This window comes from Echiichthys vipera, assembly GCF_963691815.1.
Source record: "Echiichthys vipera genome assembly, chromosome: 6".
Classification (NCBI taxonomy): domain Eukaryota; kingdom Metazoa; phylum Chordata; class Actinopteri; order Perciformes; family Trachinidae; genus Echiichthys; species Echiichthys vipera.
The window spans coordinates 17,938,463-17,955,814 of record NC_139831.1 but is presented as its reverse complement, the minus strand read 5'-3'; the positions used below and the strand labels follow the sequence as shown (position 1 = coordinate 17,955,814).

At 41.3% G+C, this 17,352-nt stretch overlaps 3 protein-coding genes across 4 annotated transcripts in view; 1 reads left to right on the top strand and 2 right to left on the bottom strand.

The window, feature by feature from the left end:
- Positions 1–4,909, bottom strand: part of LOC310948237 (uncharacterized protein) — a 130,969-nt gene extending 126,060 nt beyond the window's left edge. The window contains exons 1-2 of the mRNA XM_083915290.1: positions 4,304–4,909; positions 3,746–3,815 (exon numbers count right to left, since the gene is read on the bottom strand). Coding sequence (XP_083771416.1) covers positions 3,746–3,815; positions 4,304–4,597 — 364 coding nt within the window. The 5' untranslated portion in view covers positions 4,598–4,909. The remainder of the gene's footprint in view (positions 1–3,745; positions 3,816–4,303) is intronic.
- Positions 4,910–5,827: 918 nt separating this feature from the next.
- On the bottom strand, positions 5,828–14,351 carry LOC310948228 (dual specificity protein kinase CLK4-like). Of its 2 annotated transcripts, none has more exons than XM_083915276.1 (13): positions 14,216–14,351; positions 12,180–12,340; positions 10,590–10,839; positions 9,871–9,973; positions 9,504–9,570; positions 9,295–9,411; positions 8,998–9,164; positions 8,812–8,906; positions 8,566–8,695; positions 8,396–8,478; positions 8,227–8,306; positions 8,002–8,092; positions 5,828–6,560 (listed from the first exon to the last, which is right to left on the bottom strand). In XM_083915276.1, the coding sequence occupies exons 2-13, from the start codon at positions 12,338–12,340 to the stop codon at positions 6,381–6,383; spliced, it is 1,524 nt and encodes a 507-aa protein (XP_083771402.1). In that variant the 5' UTR covers positions 14,216–14,351; the 3' UTR covers positions 5,828–6,380. The 2 variants fall into 2 exon arrangements, with proteins under 2 accessions (XP_083771402.1, XP_083771403.1); XM_083915277.1 differs by lacking the exon at positions 14,216–14,351 and adding an exon at positions 12,589–12,642.
- Positions 14,352–16,633: 2,282 nt separating this feature from the next.
- Positions 16,634–17,352, top strand: tmem126a (transmembrane protein 126A). Its single transcript, XM_083915292.1, has one exon. It carries the CDS (start codon positions 16,730–16,732, stop codon positions 17,345–17,347), a length of 618 nt encoding a protein of 205 aa, XP_083771418.1. The 5' UTR covers positions 16,634–16,729; the 3' UTR covers positions 17,348–17,352.

Genomic DNA, 17,352 nt, shown 5'->3' with positions numbered 1-17,352 from the left:
AGAAAGCAGGCAGGAATTCATGTGTCTGTACGCGTACATGTTGAATGCGTCAAGGAACCCCGCAGTGAGCATGCTCTCTCAGTCGTACAAATACACCCAAACATGCGTATATGGGGGAGCTATGTTTCCATTATCTGACGGAAATTGATCTGGCCACACAGACCACCTCTTGCCCTCATATACACTAACACAAAAGAACTAGATGCCCTACACTGACTGAAGGCGCTCATTTCTGACTTATAATACAAACGAACACTTGACACTGTTTTCCAAGGTTTCCTATTATGCTAATATTCAAGTCCATACTTGTATTTTGGGTTTCTACTAGAATATTGTTTTAAAAAAAAAGAAGATTATTTTTCTGTTACTGTCTATCTTAATATACCTGTATTCACCCTCTGTCTGAACTGCCCTGTTTTAGTGCCTGCCGCTTTTTGTGAGCGACTCCTTCCCAAAAAATTCAAGTCTGCTCAGATTGGTCAGTGTTTCCAGGTCTTCCACATCTGCGCTCTCTGAGACTCTGCACCATCATTGCAGCCAGGAAATGACTCTAACGGCGCTGTAGCAGCATTTTCTACCTATATATAGTATATTTGTGACTTCACAACCGTACAAAAGTCCTGACGGCTCATTTAAGGACAAAGTTTCTGAATACAGGCTGTGTATTGGGATGTGGAAATCTCACTTTCTACAATATGAGACCTTTAACTTAAAACACATTGAACCATGAACTGTATGTGATGCAATTTATTAAAAAGCGTTTGATTGTTTAGTCTATAAAATATCAGAAATACAGAAAAATGTCACATCTTCTCATTGGTTGTTTTGTGCGACCAACGGCCCAAACTCCAAGGATACTTAGTTAAAGCTAAAGAAAAGCAGCAAATCCTCACTGTCTCATCAACCCTGCCATATCCCAAAAGGGGTTCTATTTTCCATAGGTAACAGGCATTGTTTGTAGATTTACGATCACGTTACAGGCTGTGCAAACGTTAAATTCCTTAAAACATCAAAATCCCCACAAAATGTTATTTTAAATAAATTAATGGGTGGCGACTCTGTTGTTTTAGCACCATCTCCTGCTGCACAGTCCTCAGTGACCGCTGAGTGCATTACATTAATGGGTGTTTCTGGCTGGCACTTAATTTTGGGCCTGTGCCCAAGTGTGGGCTGACTGTGTGCCCCCTAGCTGCTATCAGACCTGTTAAACGGCCTTTAAATGCAAATTGCAGAGATGACAATACACTCCCCCAACACAGGACACATACAGCCCCCACATGGTTCTTATTAGCCAAGGCACCATAAAGGTGTTGTGTTCATGGGTAAGCAACAAATGTGTGTGCAGGTTTGTGTGCGAGCATACGTAGTGTGTGTCTGTGGAGGGAACAGCCAGGTGTTAATTGCAAACACCTGAAGCTTGTAAGCAGAGTTGGACTCTGTGACACAGTTTGCCTAAGCCTTAACGACTGCTGGCCGTGCCGTATCTGTGAGCATAAAAGTGTCATAATGCTGCCTCGACCAAGGCTCTGCAAGAGATTAATGTCCCTTGGTTGGAAATACTATTTATAGTCAGTGTCTCTGCTGTGCCAGGAGTGACTAAACCAGAGGACTTTGCCTTCAAAATACTTTCCTTTTTTCATTAAAAGGATGTCGTTCGGTCAGAAGTGCCAATGACAAATTCAACAACATCATTTCCAATGCTGCTGCAGAGGTGCTGCCACCTGTTGGGCCCCTGTCTTCGTGCATGCTGAAAGGTGAGCACCCTGATGCGGAGGGCATAGCTTTAATGGCAGAAATGCCGCTCATGCTGTGTGGCAGTATGTCTCACACACACACATACGGGCACAAATACCTTGGCCTGTGATCCTGGTGGTGAGAGATTCAAGTTTCAGGTGAGAAGAGCTGGCGCTAAAGGGAGAGGAGGCTCTCTTCTTACAGCATCGTGTTGAGAGAGGTGCCTCTGTCGGCCCCTCAAAGGGGACAGAAACTCAGCCACACACAAACACACACACACACAAACACACACACACACTGCAAGTAGCCATATGGGACTATGACCACACTGTACACTTACAAGGACACAGATGGGATGCACACATTTAGGCGTGGCACAGAAAAATGTAGATGAAAATATTTGACATACTGTATACAGTGCTTGGCACAAACACATGCACACTCAGTATGTTAGTACCCAGCTCATGTGGCTGCTTAAGCCCAAAGCACCTGGGGAAAAAAACTTTCCAAATCTAAGTTTATGGTCTGAAAATAACCTCTGTAGAAATAAACACATTTTATGGAGAAAAGTTAACAAGTTTGAATTGAGCAATTCAGGGAATTGGGATGTGAAGAAGTACATATTCACAGGCATTCGGTTGCATCAAAGCCGCAATAAACAAAATAGCCTTTTGTTTCACCAAAAAAGACACCATATTTAAAGACCAGAAACTGGAAAGAGAGAACTTTAAATAGACTTCTGAATAGTTGTGGAGGGATTGTATTTCAGTGCCCAAACCACTTGATTATGCAGCAGTGCAGCAAAATTGACAGGAAAATGGGATGCAACATCTGATACAATAATATGATCTAATGGAGAAACTACATTCAAATGGAAGTGCTGTACCCAGCAAAGGCAGTGCAGGCTTGACCTAATTAGGCAACTTTTTACTCTGATTATAATTCGACTGAGCCATGCTTAGTAGAAATGCACTCGATGTATAATTACAGTAACAAACTACCAATAGCATTGACAGCATCAGTGGCTTTAGCTGTGCTGTCTCCGATGCACAAAAACCTGCACAACCTTGGTTAACCAGCCAGACAGAGCCAGCAAACTATCTGGCACAGCAGACTTCAGACTGGAGCACAGAAAGTGTTGAAAGTGGGCCAAAAATTCCACTTGTGAACGCTTTCACCTGTTCTTGTTGTTGCAGGGCTATTCAGACAAAGAAAAAGAAAAAGGAAGAAAGAAGAGCGAAGGAGAGAAATCCCCCGAAGGTTCAGATAACATCAAAAAAAGTCTGTCGTAACTTCTTGACACAAATATTGAAAAGAAGAAAATGTGTGCAAGCAGATATTCGGTGAGATTCCACTAAAGTTGCAATTCTTTAAGAACTGGAATGTCTTGAATGCAAGCTTCAATAAAACACATCCTGTTGTTGTAAGCCAGCAGATTTCTCTCGCGATAAACCACAACTTTCCTCTCCATAGGTGAGGTAAAGTAGCCCATGTAAACTATTTAATACACAGCTGATCACTTGGTCACCTGGATACATCACATCAAATATCACAGCAGCAAAATAAAAAAGCTTTCTTTCTTTAATTCACAGGCATAAAGGGCTCTGTGTGTAACATGATGTGGATCACACACTGTTCTCCACCTGTGGAACTATCACAAGCCCTGCAACGAACGGACGCAAGCCAAACGTGGTCAATCCTGGCACATGGCTCCTTCCTCTAGTAAAGTGAGCATCCCCCACTGAAACGAGGCTGCAGGGCTCAGGCTGGACGCCCCATCCCCGCTGAGCGTAGAGCCCTGCTGCCACAGCATGGGCCCTGCACTGGCTTAACTCTCCACACAGAAACAGAAACGCACACATACTCTCCTAAAGTACTGCAGAAAGCATGGCATGCAGAAAGGCAATCAGGCATACCTGGAGTGTAACTTTTACCTGACAGAGTACTAGCTTTTCAGTGTCTTGTTTGTGTGTGTTTTTTCTAAGTAATGTTACAAAGAGCATTGACATACCTGGAGGACAGGAGCATTCTTGGCCAACATCCCTAGTTGTCCTTATTTTCGGCAAAAGCACCACCACTTTCTGCAGACACACAGAAAAAAAAATCCAGAGTAAGAAAAAACTCTCAGTCCTAAACATAAATATATATTCACAATGTGGAAATCGTTTTTCAAATTTCAGAGAATGGAATAGGAATAAACTAATAGCTCCCATTACATAAATCTCCAGAATGAAAGGTGCTTCCTCAATTTATTTTCTATTTGATACAATTATAGGTTGGTGTCTTATCAGTGGTCATGTCAAGAGCTTTAACAGAGAAATAATTGGCCAGCTGCATGCAATGTTTATCCCTAGGCTCATGCATTTTTAAAAAATGACTGATTTTGGGGGGATGATTACGGTGCAATTACCAAAAAAAGTGCCAAGTATGAGCGTTTATCACCCTCACTGCATGTTCCCTACTATTACGCACATTTTACGCACAGACGAGCAATGCGTCAGTCGGAGGTTCACAAACACAATGTATGTAGGCTATTTATCAACGACAATAGACGTCATGTAGGTTTTACCTCTTCCACGAGCCTCCCTACTGAAGTGCTCAGCTCTGGAATTAGGGTCCCATCCTCGTTTAGGCAAGCCCCGTGCGGGGGGTGGAAGATGGAAGCTTTGTCCATCTCCATCTGCAGTCGGTGCTCCAGCTGGTAGGTCTTGAGGCTCATCAGAAGACACACGGTGATGGAGCTCAGGGACATCAGCAAGCACAGAGCGATCGGGAACCCTGGAAGCCACCTCTGGACCGCGGACTTGGGCGCACACTGACACACCGGCTTACTTTCCGCGATAGAGTCGCTGGCTGTATCCATGCTGAAATCCGGCTTCAAGGTCCCCTTGATGAACAGAAAAGAACCAAATTGCCTTGTTTGTTGGTTTAGTTATGCGACCAAAAATCTAATCAGGCTCCGTGGACGAAGTAAGAACACTCAGCACTCAACTCCAGTAGGTACACTGCGCTCTGGGTTCAAAGCGCCGTCTTAAATTAGTGTTGGAACAGGAGGCAGCAGCAACGCACACCGGGTTTACGCAAGGCACAGATGGGAGCGATCTGGGAAACCAGAGAAGCGCCTTCTAAATACTGCAGGTCGTTGTTTCCTGTTGGGGAGTATCCTACACGGATGTGCAAGTGCAGCTACCGATGGCTCCAATTGTTTGCCTCTCTAAAAGTTGCACGTTCAACTGGTTGAGATGCGCCCGCCCTGCTGACCACGTGGGAGGCTGCAGATTGACAGCTGTGAGGGTTTGGCTTGACCGGCTTCTCAGATCACTCAAGACGATCGGTCCCTACAGCTAATGTCATCTTTAACCATCATTTCCCCCAAACCCACAGTAATCGACTGGAAGGAGAACAGTGACTGGTGATAGTTCATGTGATAACTGGGACATTTGTAGAATACTTTGTTGTTTATGAGACTCCCAAATACCCGTGCATGGGATTTGTGAACAAACAAAAATAAAAACACTTTTGGAGTCACTTTAAATTGACTGTCGCCTTATTACAATGCCGAAGTCAAATTCCCATTCCATAACATGTAATGGACAATGCAGTTTTCTATTCTGGTAATCTATATTGTCAATGGGGAACGCGTCGTGCGCATATTATGTTATAGATGGTCGATCCTCGACAGGACAAGGACGTATATGAGGCGGATAACTGTCAACATAATTACTACACTAGCATTTCGTTCGATTTAGGGACTTCGAACAGCCTGAACAGTCTAATAAGTAGGCTACAGTCATTTTGTATTTTAAAGTCTGATAATGATAGGTAATGTGTTAACGATGTGTATGATACATCTTATTAATTTCATTGTCGAACACATTTTTGGTGAAATGATCGGTGTTAAACCGGTGGTGATCAATCCCGGGTAAAGTGCACTGAAAACATTCAGGGATGATTACTTACTTGAGACGGCAGACTTCGGCAGTCATATGAAAGCAGTTTACTGCCATCCTGTGGATTCATGCAGCTACTGCACCCAACTACTGAACATCTCAATCAGGGCACGGTACACACACACACACACACACACTTTTGTCGTCTATTTGCGTTTATTGAGAATTCAAGTACATGATACTGCAAAAGTTACGTAACCAGTCAATGAAAAAAATAAACTGAAAAATTCTATGTACAAGGATTTTCTGCCCGCAATAGCTTTCTTTTTTTTTTCTTAACACCTACAGTGCTGAATAAATTATAACTGGTGAGACTGATGCAGGATAAAGCAACATTACATTACCCGTCACCCACTTGACAATGCAGAGAAGAACATGGACATCATTGGACTACTCATGAATAAAAATCAGATCCACCAGTGAACTACAATGGCAAACAAATAGAAATTAATTGGGGAGATTCATTACATCAAAACATGCCAAAGATGAAAACACGTGTTGATGAGAGAGAGTAGGGAAACACACTAGCTTAAGACAGAACACAGCAGAGCGGGGCAGAGGACTGATACAGTCAGTTAAGGCACACCTCTCCTGGAGAGACAGGAAGTAGAGGCTGGCACTGTTCAATGATAAATGTCATTGTGACAGCCCGGCCCTGACCGAGGTTACAGGTCAGAGGTTTACAGGTTCAGGAGTTCAGTCTTTTTTGCTGCTACTGCTACGGCTTCTTCTGCTGCTGCTCTTGTGGTAGCAGGAGAAGAAGGGATGTCGGAGGGCCTGCTCCAGACTGAGGCGCTTAGCTGGGTCATACTCCATCATCTTCTCTATCAGGTCAAACAGCTGGGTGTGGTCTTCGCCCTTAGACAGCAGGTAATTCTGATGGGAAAGGAAGGACAATTGTAAGATATTTCACAATTAATCTAATGCTCTCCATTTTTAGTGCAGTTCTATATTAAATGGCTGAATTATGTCTATCTGCCAACAGGATTTTCCCATTGGATTATAGCAGAAAATAGGTTTTGATAAATGCAGTCACCACAAGTAAAAAAAAACCAACAATATTAGGCTATAAATTAACTACACCACCCGCCAGTTACCAACTGATCTTGCTTGTACGCCGTGATAAAATTTGTAGTCTCACCAAGCAACTTGTTAGCAGCCACTGTGAAGACACAAGCTTCAAAATTCAGCATTGAGTAATGGCTGATTTTATTTCATAGAACAGAACATGAAAATATCTTAAGCCTTTGTTAACTACATACCTCATTTAAGGTATCTAACCAAAAACCCACTCACTGATTGTACATTTTTAAACTTGTACACATCTTAAAAAGGTGATTGCTAGATAAATGAGACTACAAATGTCATCACGCTGTACAAGTGAAATCCGTTGGAAGTTAGTGGGTAGCTTGCTCATAGCCAAACGTTAGCTTTTTACTTCTGCCAATTGCCTTTACGCTTAAAAAACCCCATAAAAGTGCTGTTTATTTGTGAAGATTATCTTGGTGAACAAAATGTGTACAAGTAATATAAAATGTTGTTGCAATGGAAAAATCCCAATGACTTTTTATTGAAGGGAACCCAAGGGGATGCCAACTTCTAAAACTACATTATCCATAACCCTATTGTGAAGTTTCAGGCTATGTACAATGTTGCAGCTGGAAAAAACTATATATACACATCTATCTAGGGCTGGTTAGCGCGTCAATTATGATTAAATAATTAATTATAGAAAAAATAACAAGTTCATTGCACAAGTTCCTGCCAGGCCCGTAATACTGATGCACTGGGCGGTTATTTGAGTTCTAAAAAACGACCAAGTGAAAACACGGTTCGGTACAAATTGTGCAAGATATAATTCGTCTTCCACCGGAGCTCTTAAGCCTCCACTCCCAACTCAACACCAAACATGTTGCAGCTAACATTAGTACAGACAATGCTCCTAGAAGGGACTATTAGTCAATGGATCATTATTGTTTCTGTGTTTTTGAAAAGCACTCTAGGTTAAACTGTTTATTTTATGCCATGGATATTATTTCTAAATATTTCTGTGTTTCAGATGTAAAGGTTTACAAAACGTTAGTGCTCACTGAAAAAAATAAACACATTTTGTTGTTTAAACTCATTGTTGTGTATATTCAAGTCATATACAAAAATCCATTTAAATGAAAAATGTTGCTTCTTAAGTAAAATATTGATATGTGATTAATGAATTACAAAGCCTCTAATTAATGAGATGAATTGATCTTTTTTTGATTCTTAAAGCACTGGAGTACAACAGTGATTATATGCAGCTGTCTCCAGTAACTCCTCTTACCTTGAGAGGTTTGCAGTGTTTCTTGACATATCTCCCAGAAGAGCTTTGCACATCCCAGTCAAGCTTGGACCGATGAACATACCGCCGTTTCCTGTAAAACACACAATGATTAGGAAGTGTCTATAAAAGAGTTAAAAATCAATGTTTATGTGGCCTAAGAGTGTGTGGCCTTCTTCACAATGCTTTTCTCAGAAAAGCAAACAGACCAGTTAATGGTCCACGTACTTAGTTTTCTGCAGGAGGTGTGTGGGAATGGGGCCAAGGACTCTCTCCATCATAGCAAGGTGCTCCTTACTGTCGTGAGTCTGAAGGAGAAAATAATTTAACACATCTCGTCAAGTGCCATGGTAAATAACACAGTATTAATATCATTACGCTCTCTACTGCCACCCACCTGGAAGAGAGTAGATCCAAGGTAGTACTCAATGAGTATGCAGCCTACACTCCAGACGTCACAGGAATGATCCCAGCCCAGATCTAAAGAGAACATATTAAATTAATAACAAGTCACCGCTGAAAGATCCGTCTAAAGCTTCAGAGCAGAGCTTATCAACAGCCACCTACCTAAAATGACTTCAGGAGCACGGTAGTGACGCGTCGACACCACAGAGGTATGGTGCTCGTGTTCATACGTGGCATTACCAAAGTCCACAATTTTCACATCTGGGTTCTTCAAAGTTCGTTCATCGCGTTTCTGAGGACAAGACCATGAACATGCTACTTACACAGCTGCCAACACAAACAAAAATATTTGGAATTTCAGCCAAAGCTGCAGGTATGGTTGGATGGATAAATATTTAGGACAATTACCATTTCAGGGTTGTACTCCATATCATAGTCTGAATTAATGAAGAGGATGTTCTCCGGCTTCAGATCCGTGTGAGTCAGCTTGTTCTTATGCAGAACTGAAAGAGAAGGCCGCATACATTTTAAATCAAGATGTTTTTATTTATTTACACACTGTATTTTCTGCATACACACGCGTCAATTACTTACATTGCACAGCCCGAATGATCTGGTATGCCATGTGTCTGATGTGTTCTACGCTGAAAGGCTGGAAGTTGTTTTCTTTGAGGAAATCATAGGTGCTGAGGCCAAGCAGTTCAAAGGCAATACAAATGTGGCCGTGGTAGTCAAACCAGTCCAGTATGTGTACACAAGCACTAAAGAGGAGGAGAGTTATATTAGAGGCAAAGGAAGTTTCTATCATGGCAGATTCTAAAAAATATTTTCATACGCGATGACAAGGCGATCAGGTTTTTTATGGTGTGAAGTTACAATGGATTGACTTACTATCTCTTCTCAGAATCGAGGGACTTCAACTGTTCAAGCACCTCTACCTCAGACATAGCTGCCTCACGGTAGCGGTCTATGTTTTTAATGATCTTCAGAGCCACTCGAGCTCCATCACTAGAAGCACACAATATGATTAGTTTTAACATCAAATGTGGGAGAAAGAATTCATTCTTTCAAACGCTGAGCTGTAACGAATATTTTCTTACTTTGAGTGATCAATGCATTCAACGACCTTCCCAAAGGCACCCTCTCCCAGAGTACACACAACCTCATCTACAGAAAATAGAGAGTTGAAGTTAGAAACACAGCACTGACAAATTAAAACACTGCCCTCTGACTGGTGCACTGCCTGATGTTGCATTAACTACACTACTAAAAACAGACTTCTGAACACTGGAATAAAACTAAATGCCAATAATGTTACACTGACAAGAAGTATTTAACCAAAAAAAATAAGTCTATTGGCCCATATATTTCAGCCTATAAATTATTGATTGAAAATAACCAGACAACTAGAGAGTGAGAGAGACAAAGTGTGACAACAGTAGAAATAAAAAGGTATATATTCTATACATCTCGCTCTCAGCATGTCTCCACTGTGATAGATGAGGTGACCCTCGCCATCATCCTCAACACTCCTGGATCTTTTCCTGCTCCTGCGCTGTTGGCTCCTCCTCTGCACCGGAACCGCCGCAATCCGCCATCACATCAATAACCCATCAGTCAGCCAGCACCAGGCCACCACAATGCGACATCGTCATTCATTCAACCAGGCCAAGGGGGGGAGGTGTAGGGGTGGATAGATTCGGCCCGTTCAGTAACACCGCCAGGCGAATGGACGGAGCAGCAAATTCAAATTCAGCCCCGTCAGAGAAATTGGGCGCCAGCCACCACATAGTGTGTGTTACAGAAGAAAAACATGGCAACAAGATTTTCAGATGAGAGACTTTCTCAGAGTAGTACAGAAAAAAAACTGATTGATTACAGTCTATCGACATGTAGTTCTTTGTAACTCTTCCGAAACTTAATTCTTAACTATCACGTCCCATAACTGCCTACTAAGATTTCAGCACAAATACTGGGTCCACTTTTCTCTAGCAAATCTATAAACACTCACAATCCCTTACTTCCTGAGCCCCCCAAAGTCCCTAGCTTGTAATTACTGGAAATCATGCTTAAAGTGAGGAGTGGGACACAGAGAGACAAAGAGATAGGTGTTAAGCATTGGCTAAACACCGATTTGGTGGCAAAGACAGGAGAGGGGAGTAGAGGGGAGAAAGAGATTCCCTTACCGTGGAGGACTTGTGGCGAGAGTGGCTACGTTTGCGCCTTCTGTCTCTGTGCCTGTGGCTGCTTCGCCTGCTGCGACCACTCCGTCCACTACGCCCGGATGACTTGCTGTAGTGGTGCCAGTCACGGCCTCTGTCCTTGCAGGTGCCTTCACGGCCGTCCTCCTCACAGGCCATGCCGTAACTGTGGTCATGGGTGGTTCCTTCCCGAGAGTCCAGCCTATGGTTCAAATTGCGGGTCTCCAAGTAGTGCCTACAGTCAAATGAAAAAATATGACAAATTAAAAACAAGGACAAGAAAGTGTAGTTCAGGTCAGAAGAGCCCAGGTCCTTGTCTGTGATAACACTCTCAAATGAAGGCTGTACATGATGGTGCTAATGGTCCGGCTGTTGCTTGACACTCTATCCCCAGAGCCTTTTATGTAACATTTGTAATTAGCAACCAAACATCAATCATCCTGATTAACGATAGGCTGAAGTTCAGAAAGCATTTTAAAAAGTTTGTCGCTTTGCAAAAACTACTAACATGGGTATGCAAATGCCCCTATAAATGTCAAACATTTGGGAAATTTTAACATTTATACAGCTGACTCCTTGGCAATCCAAAGTATGCCTCAACTTGTGCATCCTTACAGAGAGCCACATTGGCAAAGTTAAAGTGTGAGGCATTGAAAGTTGCTGAAAGCTTTTAAGAACAGCCTGATGTGTGTAATACTATCTGATGATTCTGAACCTGCAGATCTCAGTGTGCATTAAGTAAACCCTTATGTGGTACCATTTCTGCCAATATGAAATACTGAGAATCAACAAACCTCAAGATAAATTTGTTTATTGATTCTGTAAAAAAAATAATATAACCTTCTAACAGTTCCTTATATATGCCCTGCTGTTTTGCATCCTAATGTTTGCTCATTAAGGTTGTATTTACTTAGAATGCTGGGTCACTTCCAGCACACCCATCCAGCAGGCCATGTTAGCACCTAAGCACTTAAAAAAGATCAAGAAACCCCTAGGGCCCTGGCACCCTGCTGGTGTCAGTTGTCTTCCAGAAGGAAATCTGCCTCCCTACAGAATTAAAATTAGAGTAGGAGGTGGAAACATAATGTAACCCCATGGGCCATCATATCTGTCCACAAAAAGCCAGAATTGAAAGACATTAACAATGCACATAACTTCAACAGTGGATACTAAAGTTACAAATTGACTATGTTATCAATTAGGACAAAATTATTCATTTTAAAAAGCTTATCTGAATTGCCATTGTGAAAACAATCACTGCAAGTTATACAGCTTTAAGAGTTGGGGTCTACAGTATAAATGCCTTCTTCTGCCATTTCTGCCAAGGACCAAGTGGAAGACACAAGATATCGCTACATCCTGATATTCATCAAAGGTTCGCCAACAATTTCCCCTGATTATGCACCGTGGTAAATAATAATAATGATGATAATAATTATAAATTAGTTACATAATCTTGGTGATATATTGTTCACCCAGAATAAAATATGTACCGTTAAAAAGCAAAACCCGCTAAAAGTTCTTGGAATTTGAGTAAATACTTTACAAAAAAAAATACTGCTAAATGTTATTTACCCATCATATGTCTTATAGTGAAGGTGAGTTCTTCTGGACTTATTTTCTCTTTCGCTGCTGTGTGACTCATGTTTCCTTCGCTTACGACACTCCATTCTCTCTTCCCAGCTATATTCGTCGAGCCAGACACCTGGGGAGCGCATCCGCTTTGAGTGGCGCATCTGAAAGACATGGAAAAACAAGTCAAGTTCCACTGAATCCTAAAATACATTAAATTATTTAATTTATCAATAATTGCAGTGTATTTGTAGCCATGGACTACGTTTCTGGAGACACCCCTCCCCCAACGTAAAATACTCAGTATTAAGTTCTATATGCGGCTGCAGCCAGCTAAAATTAGTAAGAGTAAAGGGTTAATAACTTCAATTTAATCAGCAAGAGTTTTGTTAATCGGTGACTCGTCATTTACCGTGAGGAAAAAAGTCAAACATTCGCAGGCTTCAGCTTTGCATCTGAGAAAGTATAGCTTCTCTCTTGTATGAATCACTGAAAAAAAAAATATATATGCCTTTTTTTTTGGACAAACCACACAATTTGAAAATCTTGTCAAGTGGGCGAGTAATGGGTATTTTCCTGTTGTTTACAAATTGTAAATCAAACGAGAAACTAATAAATCTGCTCAACAAATCAACCACGAAAATTATCTTTGGTTGCAGTTCTAAAAACCTATCCATGTAAATTTTGTAACGTACGCGGTATGCAAACAAATACCTTAGATCATGTGCAATGCAATACATGCAAGAGCTATACATATAAAATACAATAATCCTGTATTAGTCCTACAGGGGGGACATTTACAGCAGCAATAGAGGACAGGCCAAATAAAAATATCATCAAAAACAGATGCAAAACACAAAATATAATACCGAAGTGACAGTAAAACACAATTTAAAAAAACAGCCAACAAACAGACCAATCGACTGGTTACAGGTGAATAAAGCAGAAAGTCGTCGGCTGTTATCTTGATCTCGTGCCAAAGGCCTCTCGAGCCTTGTGCACGCTACAGTACTAGCGGAACTGTGTCACCAGTCGGACAGTTTTTGGCTAAATTCTATCAAACTTTCAGTTTAACCTATGGATATTAATTACGATGTAATGTTTTTAGTTAATTTAATGGCGTTAAACTCAAGTCTAACACCATATCTTTGTAACCAAATATTGTTTTAACGGCCTAGATTAGCTTTGTTTTAACAATAGTGGTCAACAGGACGCTAACACTGGTGAATTAGCCGTGTGCTCCTCTGGGCCCTAGTCGGACAGCCCTCGCCGTAAACACTGGGAGCTGCTAGTCGTCTAAATTAGCATCGATGTTGTAAAAACATCCAGGACCATACTCCGGTACTTCACAATAAAATGGCGTGCTAAAACAACTCCAAAATAAACCGTAAAGTCTTCTTAATTTCTACTTTTAATGTAAACCACCAGCTGAGCCGCTCAGGCTGAGCGTCGCCTAAACGTTCTTCCTGCTTTCTCTAAAAAACGTCACTTTCAAACACTAACTTGACATGTAAATATCCATATACAAATATGAAACTAGATTCTTGTAAATATGTAAATTAAGTATGCCTTCACTACGGTAGCGAGCACCCAGTAAGAGCAACACGAAAAGACCGGAAAATGCGGCAGACCAGAACCGTCCGGATAGGGATAACACCAGCGACCGACTGGTGACACATTCCCTGTAACTGTTATATAAGTAGCCACCATTACGGTTAGGCTACATTAACGTTACATCAGTCAGCCTAACTTTTATAGTTACATTTAATGAAGGCATTCTACTGTAACGTAGCAACTTCTAAAGGTTGAATACTACAGCTGAACAAAGCGGTGCCCCAGCCGACATACTAATAATAGCAGCAAAGATGAATGGTCGCAGCTCGCCACAAAGCTAACTTAATTAGCCAGTTCAGCGTCCGCCATGTTGGCCACACGTCGACGTTCTGAGGAGCTAACTGGCTAACGTTAGCTAACCTGTCGTTAAACCGTAGGGAACAGAATAAAGTGGCGATTGGCTATGAGCCGACACTTGGTCTTACCTGTCTTTAACAAATATGAGATTAAAAAGAGTATGTTTCTCGCTTTTGTATAAATATATGAACAAAGAAAACTAAAAAAAAGCCTCCGACTGGTCGTCTTCAAAGATGGCGAGCTTCCCTCAGAATCCGACGGGACGTTGTTTAACAAATGTCGTGACGCAACAAACACAACGCCCACGCTTTTGAACCCGGGGTTGGGTTTTCCTGGGCTCATCCTCTCAGGTACAATCTTTTATAGATATATATATATTATTGAAAAGATTCCATGATAAACATTACTTTTCCACAATTTTCAGAGTTAAACACAATACCCAGAATGCATTCCTAAATGTAGAAATAATAATAACATCAATTAAAATGGAAAAAGACAGTAGAACATGAAGAGCATGAGAAAAAAGAATGAAGAATAACAAAAACATATGGGCCTTGATAATGTAAGGAAGTACATTTGAAATGCCGAAATAATCTAATAGCTTTTGCCAATTTATTATTTTTGGTTGGATGGATAAATATTTAGGACAATTACCATTTCAGGGTTGTACTCCATATCATAGTCTGAATTAATGAAGAGGATGTTCTCTGGCTTCAGATCTGTGTGAGTCAGCTTGTTCTTATGCAGAACTGAAAGAGAAGGCCGCATACCTTTTAAATCAAGATGTTTTTAATTTATTTACACACTGTATTTTCTGCATACACACGCGTCAATTACTCACATTGCACAGCCCGAATGATTTGGTATGCCATGTGTCTGATGTGTTCTACGCTGAAAGGCTGGAAGTTGTTTTCCTTGAGGAAATCATAGGTGCTGAGGCCAAGCAGTTCAAAGGCAATACAAATGTGGCCGTGTCAAACCAGTCCAGTATGTGTACACAAGCACTAAAGAGGAGGAGAGTTATATTAGAGGCAAAGGAAGTTTCTATCATGGCAGATTCTAAAAAACATTTTCATACGTGATGACATCAATTAAAATGGAAAAAGACGGAAGAACATGAAGAACATGAGAAAAGGAATGAAGAATAACAAAAACATATGGGGCCGGATAATGTAAGGAAGTACATTTGAAATGCCTAAATAATCTAATAGTTTTTGCCAATTTATTATTTTTGATTTTTAAGTTTTCCATAATGGTCAAATATGATTTAAAATCGGAATCTGTAACAATATAAAAGGAGAGTATCGTTTATTAAGCCAAATCATTTTATGGATATAGTATTTTGCTAAAATAATGATCAAATTAATGATGTCAATTTAATCTGCTGAATATTTGGGATCGTTAAGAAGTTGTAATAAATCTTCTTTGTTAGAATTACATTTTTTTAAACCAGATGTTTATGTTTACCTACTACTAGGCTACTACTACACACACACACGCACACACACACACACACACACACGCACACACACACACACACACACACACACATATATATACATATTCTTTGTAGGTCACAAAGCTCCCCTCACAGTTTTCACAAATATTGTATATTTTTTTCCATTCTGACCCCCTGTCTTCTTCTGTTCAACATAATCTTTATCATATTAATTTAACTGGGCCTATCATGTTTCTTTAACTGCCTGCATGTTGGGAAATAATACATATGTTGACTGTGTTACTTTAGCAGAAAAAAGCCCCACCTGAATCTGACATATGAAAAAGCTCATTATTGGATGAAGTATGCATCGTTTTAGGCGTTTCTTTCCTCGCCCATGCTTTTTATTTGAAGCTTCCCTATAATGTCATATTGTGTATTAGACAGATGCTTGTACTTACTAGTGTATTTTTAAAGGAATATGTGAAGAATTATTAACCCACCATATTGGAAATGGTGTAGTACTGGGGTCTTTGACGTTTCTTAGACCAAGGACCCAAAGGGAGATGAAGCAGTGACCCCTACTACAATTATTGTATTTAGTTGAGTTGCATATTAAATTTGGTCACACAGCTCGGGTGGCCTAAAGCCTAAAGACATCTCTTATGGTGCGTAGTACAAAACTAAGATATGACAATGATCATTATTAACATATTCTTATATTTATATATCACTTGATAATATTAAACATACATTTAGAAGGCACGTTGAATCATTCAGCTCACTTGTATCTGTGCATGGCTACCTTGCCAGTAAGCCTTTCATCACTGTAAACATATTTTTATTTCTTAAATATTTTTTTTGTTGCCAATAATACTTTGAATTCATATTAATGTATGTTTTCAGACAAAAAAAAAAAGATTATTAGATTATAGAAAGATTATTTGGCCGGCCCCTGCAGTAACTCTGAGGACCGCCTGGCTGTCCCCGACCCCCCGTTGAAGATCTCTGGCGTAGTGCGTAGTCGCAGCTTCGCCCGAGAGGCTGTACGCAGGGTAATAAAACCCACACACTGTGCGCTAAGAATTGTGGGTAAGACATGTCTGCGCCCTGCTTCCACATTGAAGACAACCTAACCCAACAAGGATATCCAACTACAGAGCAGTGAACATTGTGGGTTTCTTTTTAAACATTAATCCCGAAGATGTCGGAAAATACCCAGAACGGCGGTGCCTCTGGGGACCGGCTCTCTAGAGCTGTGATTACTGAAATGCTGCTGAAGAATTTCAAGAAACTTCCCGAGGTTGATCAGAAATTCTTCGACTATGGAGCCCTGTATCTGGGGGGAAATGGTAGCTTTGCAGGGCTGATAGCCAACAGCTTGTATCGCAGAGCTCTGCATGTCACACAGGCGCCCATCGCCTCAGGCCTGCCGATGGCCGTGCTGCCCTTCCTGACGACGTACGCCATGTACAAGGTAGCAGTGTCCGCTCCCCTGCTGTCCGGTGACCTCAACTGCCCCACCTGTGTCCTGATGCGAGGGGCCCTCGCAGGTTTGCTTGGTGGAGGGGTGTACCCCATCCTCCTGGCCTTACCTATGAATATCGGGCTTGCAACCATGTACAGCACAGCACCGATGCCAGTGAAGGGCAATGCGCTCCGGCACTGGGTGGACCTCTCCAGACCGATCCTGAAGAAAATGGGGGCGGTACTGGTGCTGCAGCTGTTTTTCGGCACCTACCTAAGCTCCCGGGACTTTGAGACGTACAACAAACTGGCTCAGATAACATTTGGCCCAGGCAGAGAGGAGCTCAAAGACTAAAATGT

Coding starts and splice junctions, on each gene's coding strand:
- LOC310948228 (XM_083915276.1), bottom strand. CDS start 12,340: ATGCGCCACTCAAAGCGGATGCGCTCCCCAGGTGTCTGGCTCGACGAA. Junction 9,974..10,589: donor CTCGCCACAAGTCCTCCACG/GTAAGGGAATCT, acceptor GTTCCGGTGCAG/AGGAGGAGCCAACAGCGCAG. Junction 6,561..8,001: donor AACACTGCAAACCTCTCAAG/GTAAGAGGAGTT, acceptor CTTTCCCATCAG/AATTACCTGCTGTCTAAGGG.
- tmem126a (XM_083915292.1), top strand. CDS start 16,730: ATGTCGGAAAATACCCAGAACGGCGGTGCCTCTGGGGACCGGCTCTCT.